The sequence below is a fragment of the Fopius arisanus genome, unplaced genomic scaffold (assembly GCF_000806365.1).
Source record: "Fopius arisanus strain USDA-PBARC FA_bdor unplaced genomic scaffold, ASM80636v1 scaffold00015, whole genome shotgun sequence".
Lineage (NCBI taxonomy): Eukaryota > Metazoa > Arthropoda > Insecta > Hymenoptera > Braconidae > Fopius > Fopius arisanus.
Window position 1 is genome coordinate 53582 of NW_011887754.1, and position 10131 is coordinate 63712.

Here is a 10131-nt window from a genome sequence, read left to right on the forward strand (position 1 = left end):
ATGATGTCGAGATGCCAGTAGATATGGCTCCATCAGATAAATCGCGAGTGCGTGTATAACCAAGTGATTGACTGCGCTGGATCAGATGATGTCGAGATGCCAGTAGATATGGCTCCATCAGATAAATCGCGAGTGCCTGTATAAACAAGTGATTGACTACGCTGAAGTGCCGCATTTTGAAATTGGAATTAAAGCCCGGTTGGATTGTCTGGAAAAGATGATTTACTCCAAAATTGGCACTCCTAATTACTCCACCAATTAATCGATTTTTCCGATAATTGTTAGCTAGCGCTGTAGTTGTTGACAACCGCTACGACGCCAGCTAACAATTATTGGAAAAAACGATTAATTTCCGGAGTAACTAGCAGTCCAAATTTCGGAGTAAATTATATTTTCCAGATAATCCATCCGGGCCTTAGATTTACGTCGTATTTTATATCTCCGCCCAAAACGGTAAGTACGATATTCAATTATTATTGAAGTAAATCAAGTAAACATCACTGACAAATTTGTGAAGATATTTTTAATAACTGTTAATTCGTTGAAACACAAATAATCAGCAGTCGGAGGCTTTGAAATCAGCTTGCCAAAAATTCCAGTCAGTGGAATCTGAGGCATCGAAGAGCTCAGAGTTATTAAAAGGGAAGCTGGAGGGATTGAAGGATAAAGTACAGGGAGTCATCGACGAGGCAGGAAAAACGGAGCTGGGTAAAAAAGCTGGGCAATTGGGTAAGGAAATTTCAAAATCCAGGTAAATGCACCATAGCCTAATGCTCGTAGTATTTACCGATTAAATACAATTTTAAAAGCCAATGTCTTGTGTGTCTTTTCAGTGTGTGGTAATAATTTTTAAATTCGACCCAGAGTGGATAGTGCACTTATTGAAAACTACTATAAATTTATTTCTGTATGCAGGTCATGTAAAAGTCATATCATTCCATAATATTCCTGATGAAACATTTTTATATTTCAGTTTTTACTAATGAGGAGGGCTGAAGGTATTTATAACTCAAATAAAAATTCTATATAAACCCATAAATAAATGTTTTTTGTGTTCGATCAGATTGATTCAATTCGTAATTTATCATTTATCAGTGTGCGTGACGTAAAAAAATAATAATACAAAAAGGTATGCGAATAACTAGAAAAGTTCGATCGAATGAGAATAAATCATTCGTTATCAGAACCACTGTCGTCAGAATTAGTTCTGCCTCGAATTGTTTTTGATTTCTTGTTTCCAACGAGTAGATTAGACGGCTTCTTTCCCTTTTCTGGTGGATTCAACAGGTCACCAGTGTATGATATTGCACCAGACTGGGCTATTCTCCACTCCATCATCTCTGTGGAAAAATCGTCGCAATTTCCGAGGTCCGTGAAGCCTACGATGTAGTCTTTTGTCTTGCTGTCTGAGATGAGGGCTATCGTGGGAATTATTTTGATCCTCAAACGCTCCATGACCATGACGAAGGCACATTATGGAAATAGCTTTAAGAAAACTTGGGCGGCGAAAGGTGTTCACTGCTGGATAACCCCCTGTCGACGATTTCGGTTTCCTCTTAAGCTCTCGCATTTTGTCTACCTTCACCTTTCGTAAATGCATTATCTTTCTTCGGGTCAAGAATTGATCCAGGAATTCATCGACTTCTGTATCTCCCGATAAGAATTTCGCAGCTATTTTCTGGGCACGAAGGAGAATGCAAATAAAAATCACAATTATCATTTGATAATTGTTTATATAATTGCTTAAATAATTACTTCCGATTCTTCTTCAATTTCCGCAGCAGCTCACAGCTCACAGCCTTCAGACTTCGGCCAGAGAACGATTTCCATATCGGACAACCGCCTTATTATCCATTTATTGTCATCGATTAAATAATTCACCTGTTTTATGTCATTGACAACTTCCTCGAATCTTCCATCATCGTTCAATATTTCTCCCAAATCAGTGTTGCTGAGATGATTCAACATCGACAATGCAGCTAGAATATCCATAGAAATTGATGAATTTATTATTAATTCATTATTATTTATTATTAATAAATGTCATGGTTCTTTTTTGATTCCAGGTTTTTCATCCATTGATTTAGTGGATTAGGCCTACAGGGGATACCACGTTAAAAAAAACGCGTCAAGGACTCTACCTCTTGGGTGACGTGGAAAGAGTTTTACTTTAAGTCAATACTGGATAAGAATCTCTCTTATTGAAATAATCATATACCCATTGTTCATTTATGCTGTTGTAGACAATTTTTATGCCATACCTTTTTTTTCATGTCAATTTGAAAGAAAAAAAATTAAACGACTCGATTGGCATTTAAATGTAAACGCCAGAAATCGCGGAATTGTGGGAACGAAACGCACATGAGGAGAAGGCGTTATACAGCGCTACGTACGACGTCTGAAGGTACTTGTCCCCTGTTTTGGTGTCGGCGACATCAAAGCTTGGCAATACCCCCTTCCATCATACCTTAGGGGGGTGTCCATCAAGTCGACGGGGTGAATTTTATTTTGTGCGGTATGAATGCTTTTTGTTTTTTATTTGTTTAAAGCCAGATTAATGGTTGCTAACTGTGGTTCAGAAAATCAGAAAACTCGTTCTTATCGTGTTTTTTTGAATATCAAAAATAAAATAATTATAAAACTGATTTAAGCATTGAGCTCTCATTTTTCACTTGAAATGGAATATGGGAAAATGAGACTTTCGGTGATAAGTTCAGTCATCAAGTAAATAAGATAAAATAATATTAGATTAGATTTTGATTTTTCAAGTTAAGTGCATGATTTGAAAGTTCGGAATGATCACTTCAAGGAATGTTGAGAGAAAGCCGTGGAGATTGACAGGAATAAGAATTTTTAAGTTGTGAAAATGTTGGGAACAAAACGGAGAACTTTTAGAAGACATTTGGGAGAAGCACTCGTTGCTGGATTGTGTCTAGTCCTGTTCTGTGAATATATTATTTATTATGTAGTACTTGTTCAGTGTGGATGGGCCTCGCTCGACCCTCAGAGGGCAGATTCAACGATAGCATCTCCAAAGGCAGAGGAAAGACCTGTGAGGGCAATGTTTCTTGCTGACACCCACTTGTTGGGTTCACGAAAGGGCCATTGGTTCGACAAACTCCGAAGGGAATGGCAGATGCACAGGGCCTTCCAGACAGTCATGGTCCTTCACAAACCCGATGTTATTTTCATATTAGGGGATGTTTTCGATGAAGGGCTGTGGTGTGGCTCCTCGGAATTCGAGAAATACGTCCAGAGGTTCAACTCCCTCTTCGCAGTGCCTCCGAATTCATATCTGTACGTAGTAGCTGGAAATCATGACATGGGCTTTCACTACGTGATAACTCCCTACCTGAACCAGAGATTCATGAATGCGATGAGAGCTCCGAGTGTCAAGAGAGTCACCATCCGAGGGAATCATTTTGTTCTGGTCAATAGCATGGCCATGGAGGGAGACGGTTGCTTTCTTTGCAGACCAGCTGAAGTAGCTCTCAACAAAATAGCTAAACATCTCAAATGTGCCAGAGGAATTGGGGAGTGTTCCATCCACCAATCCATCAAGAGGTACAGCAGGCCAGTGCTCCTGCAGCACTATCCCATGTACAGGGAGTCAGATTCCCTGTGCTCTGAGCCTGATCAGGCTCCTGAGGAGATCAAGGACATCAAGTTCAGGGAGAGGTGGGAGTGTCTCTCGAGAGAGGCCTCCGAACAACTCCTCGATATCCTCAATCCTCGGTTGGTCGTCGATGGTCACACTCATCATGGATGCAGGAAAATGCATGGAGAGGACACCCTCGAGGTCACTATCCCGTCGTTTAGTTGGAGGAATAAGAATAATCCTTCCTTTCTGATGGTATTAACGTTTTGTCATGGTTTGGGTTTAGCTGAATTTTTGAGAGATATCATTAATTTAGGGGTGTGTTTTTTTCGGACTAAAGCGGTTTCTATTGCAGGGTGTCTTCACTCCAGATAACTACGCTCTCTCAAAATGCTACATGCCAGAAGAATCAACGGTGATATCCATCTATACCTTCGGTGGAATTTTCATCGTTCTTTATTTACTCATCAAAGCAAAACAGAGGATGAATCGTCACAATTTCTTAAAACTCCACTGACACACATTTTATTGATATGGCTTTGATCCTCGATTATTAATTCAATTTCATGAGATTCGTACGAAATTCCATTTACATTTATACAGAATTATTTCGTCGGAACTGTATGGAGAATTGGACGTTCATTGACGAGCATTCGACAGAATGCCACTGTACATAAAATAAATAATTGTTAATGAAGATATTGTAACTCTAAATACTTTTTATTTTCATTCATTCGATGATTGAATGTGGCTTACACGACTCGAGTTATGGGAGTAGTAAGTACTCGATGCAGACATGTTATTCTTCTCTCCCAGGAATTTAATTTCCCAGTGATAAAGTGCAATTTCAACTTGAAATTCTCAGATTTAAATAGCCAAAAATTCCACTATTTTACCCCACATTCTCTCAGCTCCAATTAATCAGAGCATCGCACACATACAAATATTTATTCATAAAAAATTATTATTTTACAAAATATAATGTTAACGAAGTCCCTACACTCTGGCATTCGATAGTCTAATATAATCAGCTTATCTCCCTTATATGATTTTACCTCTTTCATTTGGAATAGTCCCAGTCACCGAAAAAATAAATAGTCCGGCTGGATTAACTCTGGCCTCCATTCTCAACACGATTGACGATAGAGATTGATTAAAAAATAAAAAAAGGAATAGGAATCTTACAAGAATTCTCACTTGATGGTCTTTTTGACTAGTCGATTTTCACAGCTGCGTAGATCTTACGAATAAATGCGTAAGCAGCGAAAAAACCGATAGTTCCAGTCAATAGCCAGAATGTAAGCACCATGAGTGTTGTGTAACCGAAGTACATAAGTGTTGGCACTAACTCGGTTATTTCAAGTTTCGTCATGAAGTAGAATACTGAATATGCCAGCACGTACACTGCGGAACCCCCACCCACTATGAAACTCCTCCACCACCATCTGTAATCCTGCAAAATAACAAATATATCTTTATTAGAACCGTCCTATTTTATTCAAACTTTATTGAATTTCTCCAATTGAATAATTCTAGAAGGGAGTCCAGGGGGATTAAGAAAAAATGTTTATTACCTCTCCACACAACTGGAAATAAACCATAACGATTGATATCTGTGAACACGATATGACGAGAATGCAGAAGACCAAAAAGAGGAAGCCAAACAGGTAATAAAACTGATTCTCCCAGAGTGCATTCAGAATGAAAAATAATTCGATGAAAACAGCCCCAAACGGCAGAATCCCTGCCATCAATGTACTGAAATGAACGAGAAAATTTCGTATTTTTATATCACACACCATAAAAAATATATTTTCTATCGATTTTTCATGGCTTTATTCTACTCACCATAATATTGGATTCATGTACCACAATTGATCGGGCACTTGTCTGGGAATCTGATTCGTCCTAACAGGATGCGTAAACGGTTGTTTTCTGTAGCCAAAGAAATATCCGAGATAAACCAGAGGCAGGGAAATGCCAAACCAGAGACAGAGGAGTGCCAACATTGTGGTGAAAGGGACAGCCCCAGAGCTGTGTTTTCCCCAGATGAAGAAATTCAAGAAGAAGCAGGTGGTGAAAACAATGCCAGGGTAGAGCGTGGCAGTGAGAAATGCCGCTCTCTTCCACTCCCTGCCCCTCATGGTTTTGTAAAGTCTAGCTGAGAAGTAACCAGCGACGAGCCCTGAGAAAACGTACAGGAAAATGGCACAGGTGGCAAGAGCCCCCCGACTCGCAGGGGAGAGCATCCCCAACATGGCAAAGAATATCGTAATTAGAGCCATGAAAAATATCTGGATTCCACTGCCAATGACAGCTGCAAAAAACCTGGAGTTTGTGGGGGGTCGAAAGACATCTCCATGCACCAGTTTCCAGCCAGTCTCCTCGATGGACTCGTCGAGCCCAGCCAGGGAATCACTCTCCCCAGCGTTGTAACGAGCAATATCCCTTCGCAGGGTCCTCACCATAATCATCGTGAGAATTCCGGAGAGGAAAACCACCACTGCCACCGAATTTATTATCGAGAACCAGTGAATCTCAACGTCACTCATGCCCAGATAAATATCCCATCTGCTTGCCCAACTGACGTCTGATTCTGTCCACTCGACGGAGTACAGGAAAAGGAGTCGCGTGCCCCTGGGGTTAACGAACTGGGGATTGATTTGCCCTGGTGGCTGACAGTTGTTCCCCTCGAACTCCAGTTGAGTGTAGTCCACTGATCGTGCTTCCACCTCAAAGCCCACCACTCGAAATTCATTTTCTCCATGTTTATGATAACTCAGCTTGAGTTTAAGATAATTATTAATATAAACTTGGTCACCCAGGACCTCCCCAAGCCTGTACCCATGATAAACAATGACACTGTCGTCCTTATGAATCTTCTTGGTAGCCGCTGGGAGATTATCAATGAGCAGATGAACAGTGTACTCGTGTTTAATTCTCTCAATGACTCGTTTGGATTCGTCCTCAGTCCACGTCATGGGATTCTTCGGTGAGTGGCAGAGAAGTCTGCAGGGGATGTTCTCCCCCATTGCTACCTCGTATGAGGTTGTGACAATTCGATCGCCTCGGAGGACTTCACCCAGGTTCTCCGATTTGTAAACGAAAGTTCCATTCTTTGGTAAACAGAAGGGAAGTGAGTAGTATTCATACGGCAATTGTGTGTGGGTACTGGTCATCTTGACAGCTTTTACGTCAATCTTCTGGGACCTCTTGAATTCCACTGGAGCTACTCCAGGCACGTAGAATCCATGGGTCAATGACAGGAGCAGTGACAGAACGACACCAGTCCATTTTAGTCTCTCCTGGAATTTATTGTTGATTGAAATAACGTTTTATGGAGTATTTTAGGGCTGTTTGAGGTCTTGAGTGGGCGAATCAACAAGTGACAGCGAAATTTCTGGGCTCGTGGGAGTTGTCAAAGAGGAGAATCGTTGTATAACCAACAATATGAGGTTGACAACTGAAGGGATCGTTCAAAGGGTTGTCCAGAGGCTATTGTTGAGGGTTTTGCGGGTGATTTCGGTATGTTACTTGTTTTGGAGAAAGTGGAGGTTTTTCAGGAATTTTCACTCAATTTTTGGGGCGATTCTGGGATATTTACCATTGTGTGACGTTATTTGCTACTAAAAGGCGCCACGCCGATTATTTTTCTCTGTATTGTAACAGGTCGAGCTCAATTCAACACTCATGCGGATGAGCCACTGCGAAACTATTTCTACATTCGGCATTTATGCTCACGGGGTAAGGAAGACTAATTTTAGATTAAAAAACCCTTCTTTATCTGCTCAGCAGTGTTTTTGTGCGATCTGAATAAAATTTGATGTCACCATAACATGAATTTGATTCCCCCAAAAATTCCAGGCAGAACAAAAATCTCCAAATAACGTGGGAGTTTTTTTTTATTTCTCTTATTTACATTGAACGAATTGATTTATGTTTATCAAATCGGCGCTGACTGGCAAACTGAGTGTTGACATCACAAGCAGGAGGAACAAATTGCAAGTGCAGAATTCAACTCGTGACTTGCTCTGCCCTCATCCCAACAGCATCAATCGATGTCCCGATTATTCAGTAAATTCTATTCAACTTATACAACTACGCTTCATGAGTTTTGGTAATTCTTCTTGATTTTTTATTTTTTTCATTGTTGTTCGATCGCGTCAACCGACGAACGATTCTCATTCTGTATAAAAGTTGAGAGACATTGACTTTTACTTCTTCTTAGGGATGAATGCTAGTTTAGTACTCTTAACGGTCGTCCACTTGTGCCTCTTCATGTAGGTGAGACCGGCTGTCAGGACGGTTAAGACGAACATGGCCTGCAACAAGAAAAGGATTTAATCAATCCTCTCGTTTTCTACAAGACGACTTGATAATTTACCTTAATAAATAGCCTCTTCCTTTCGTCGTACTCGTGATTGGATGTCCACATGAGAAACGTGCTCACATCTTTAGCTATTTGAGACGCACTAGGAGGCGTTCCATCTTCGTATTCAAGGACCTCGTCGTAAATGACCTACGAATCCAAAAAAAAAATTGTAATTGATTTAGTAATCGTAGAACGTGTATAAGCATTCCCCTTAATACTTTTCTTATTAGAAACTTCCAGGACTTTTTCTTAGAAATATGAATGAAAATTTTTGATCGGTGTAACAATTTTTAATCTGAAAGAAAATGCGAGACATTTTTTTGAAGAAAAAAAAATTACCTGTCCCATACCAATCGCACCTCCAGGGAAGTACGGATTGAAATATTGTCCCTCCCTGAGGGGAATACCAGCTGGAGGCTCGCAGTATCCAGTCAAGAGAGAAAACACGTAATTCTGTGATTAAAAAAATATCAATTGAAAATTGTACATTAAGACTTTTGAATAAGCTCCAGGAGGATTTGTAGTTGAGTATTACCTCGCCATTATGTCTTCCATTGACAATATACGAGAGATCTGGTGGGTAAGCACCATTATTGGCTGCACGTGCAGCCTCCTCGTTGGGGTAGGGGCTGGGGACGTAATCCGAGAGTTTACCCGGTCGCATGAAGTATTCCCCGACATCATCTGGCCCATCGCGCACCTGGATCTCCTCGGCGAGGGCCTTAGCCTCGTCCTCCGTGTGTGTTACATCGACGAGATGACGATAGGCTACGAATTGGAGACTGTGACAGGCTGAACACACATTCTTATAAACCTCCCAGCCACGCCTCATGCTGGCATGATCCAGAGAAGCAATGAGCCCATTAAAACTCCATGAGTAATTAGGGGGATGAGCGATCAGTTCAAATGCCTTCACTGAGTTCTCCAGTGTGTAAAGGAGGGCACCAGTGCCACCGACAACTACACCCAGACATGCCGTCATCTACAAATTGTAAATGATCCATTTGTCTTCAGGTAAAAATTAATTAATTGAAGAAAACGATAGGAGGATACATGTCTGTTCAACCTACCACTTTACGGCTCCTAGACCAGTCCCTGACTGTTGAGAATTGACCAGCCTGGAAAAAGTAATTAAAGTAATTACCACAGCCCAATCCTATAGCCAAATGACCACGTGAGGAAAACCATATTGTTAAAAGAATTTGTCCTTATTCGTCAGGTATTATGTTATAAATACGAAACAAGTGACAGTTCTACTAAAATTTTATAGTTTTGGAAAAGTTCAAGCAAGTTTCCTGGAATTTTCAATCCTTCAAAACTCCACGATCGCATGTTCAAAATTTCGTGTATCTACTCCTGAAAAATGAGAATACTCGTTCAACTCGTTTCGTTTTCCCCTCAAGCAGAACTCAGTTTGTAATTTCCCGTCAAATAAATCGATTTGTAAAAAAATTCACCCCACGACTTGGCGAGTGAATAAACAATATTCTACAATAAATAGAAAAAGTTTCTTGTGATCGACGATTGAAAGGGAGTACGACTTGTCAAGTGTTGCCGACAGATACTCCCTGGGTGAAGTGAATCGGAGCAGGATCCACAAAGAACACATAACTATTACATAACACCTGAAAATTTATTAACCGAACTGAATCCTCATGCTCGTCACCCCCGAGCAATACATCCCCTAAAACAGATAAATCCACCCAATAACATTATCGATAATTGTCAAATTAATGTAATAATGTCACACACACATAGCACGACCGATAGGTCCCCAGACAGCAGTCCTGTGGGTATAAGCACCACCCTTGATATATCACTAAAGACTCCCTTGATTATCACCGATAATTAATCACCGATGACCCCCGATTTTTACCCAGTGTTAACCCACCATTTATTGACTCACCTGATTGAATAAACCCGCATTGTTAGGCTTCAAAAGGCCTGATCGACAAATTCTACCGATCGACGCTGCCATCTTGGCCAGAGGTGCAATGTGCAAAGGGTATGAGTCAACATCACAATTATCAATAATTTACCATTTATAAAGCCCAAAAAAATAACGAAAACCTCCCCCAACCCCCTGATTTTATTGCTCTCCGAAAAACCAGCGATATTTCAGTTTAAATATTTTATACATTCCCGTATTCCCAGCAAAATG

General features: G+C 40.5%; 4 protein-coding genes across 4 annotated transcripts; 1 reads left to right on the forward strand and 3 right to left on the reverse strand.

Annotated features, from left to right (window-relative positions):
* Positions 1-1196: 1196 nt before the first annotated feature.
* On the reverse strand, positions 1197-2052 carry LOC105263402 (uncharacterized). Its single transcript, XM_011299600.1, has 2 exons — positions 1882-2052; positions 1197-1678 (listed from the first exon to the last, which is right to left on the reverse strand). The coding sequence occupies exons 1-2, from the start codon at positions 1990-1992 to the stop codon at positions 1289-1291; spliced, it is 501 nt and encodes a 166-aa protein (XP_011297902.1). The 5' UTR covers positions 1993-2052; the 3' UTR covers positions 1197-1288.
* A 376-nt stretch (positions 2053-2428) lies between these two features.
* PGAP5 (Per1-like protein PGAP5) lies at positions 2429-4297 on the forward strand. Its single transcript, XM_011299601.1, has 2 exons — positions 2429-3853; positions 3954-4297. Exons 1-2 carry the CDS (start codon positions 2867-2869, stop codon positions 4113-4115), a joined length of 1149 nt encoding a protein of 382 aa, XP_011297903.1. The 5' UTR covers positions 2429-2866; the 3' UTR covers positions 4116-4297.
* A 5-nt stretch (positions 4298-4302) lies between these two features.
* On the reverse strand, positions 4303-7293 carry TM9SF4 (transmembrane 9 superfamily protein member 4). The gene is made up of 4 exons (XM_011299602.1): positions 7203-7293; positions 5447-6903; positions 5173-5356; positions 4303-5051 (listed from the first exon to the last, which is right to left on the reverse strand). Exons 1-4 carry the CDS (start codon positions 7203-7205, stop codon positions 4812-4814), a joined length of 1884 nt encoding a protein of 627 aa, XP_011297904.1. The 5' UTR covers positions 7206-7293; the 3' UTR covers positions 4303-4811.
* Positions 7294-7482: 189 nt separating this feature from the next.
* Cyt-c1 (Cytochrome c1) lies at positions 7483-9979 on the reverse strand. The gene is made up of 6 exons (XM_011299603.1): positions 9877-9979; positions 9041-9088; positions 8506-8952; positions 8310-8423; positions 7983-8117; positions 7483-7920 (listed from the first exon to the last, which is right to left on the reverse strand). The coding sequence occupies exons 1-6, from the start codon at positions 9946-9948 to the stop codon at positions 7813-7815; spliced, it is 924 nt and encodes a 307-aa protein (XP_011297905.1). The 5' UTR covers positions 9949-9979; the 3' UTR covers positions 7483-7812.
* Positions 9980-10131: the final 152 nt, after the last annotated feature.

What these genes read in the sequence shown, in the direction of transcription:
- LOC105263402 (XM_011299600.1), bottom strand. Translation starts at nt 1,992, where the DNA reads ATGGATATTCTAGCTGCATTGTCGATGTTGAATCATCTCAGCAACACT. An exon ending in TTGTCAATGACATAAAACAG is followed by an intron (nt 1,679 to 1,881) that starts GTGAATTATTTA and finishes CTTCGTGCCCAG; the next exon opens with AAAATAGCTGCGAAATTCTT.
- PGAP5 (XM_011299601.1), top strand. Translation starts at nt 2,867, where the DNA reads ATGTTGGGAACAAAACGGAGAACTTTTAGAAGACATTTGGGAGAAGCA. An exon ending in ATAATCCTTCCTTTCTGATG is followed by an intron (nt 3,854 to 3,953) that starts GTATTAACGTTT and finishes TTTCTATTGCAG; the next exon opens with GGTGTCTTCACTCCAGATAA.
- TM9SF4 (XM_011299602.1), bottom strand. An exon ending in TACATGAATCCAATATTATG is followed by an intron (nt 5,357 to 5,446) that starts GTGAGTAGAATA and finishes CGTTCATTTCAG; the next exon opens with TACATTGATGGCAGGGATTC. An exon ending in ATTTCCAGTTGTGTGGAGAG is followed by an intron (nt 5,052 to 5,172) that starts GTAATAAACATT and finishes GTTATTTTGCAG; the next exon opens with GATTACAGATGGTGGTGGAG.
- Cyt-c1 (XM_011299603.1), bottom strand. Translation starts at nt 9,948, where the DNA reads ATGGCAGCGTCGATCGGTAGAATTTGTCGATCAGGCCTTTTGAAGCCT. An exon ending in ATGCGGGTTTATTCAATCAG is followed by an intron (nt 9,089 to 9,876) that starts GTGAGTCAATAA and finishes TACTTTTTCCAG; the next exon opens with GCTGGTCAATTCTCAACAGT. An exon ending in GTGCGATTGGTATGGGACAG is followed by an intron (nt 8,118 to 8,309) that starts GTAATTTTTTTT and finishes TTGGATTCGTAG; the next exon opens with GTCATTTACGACGAGGTCCT.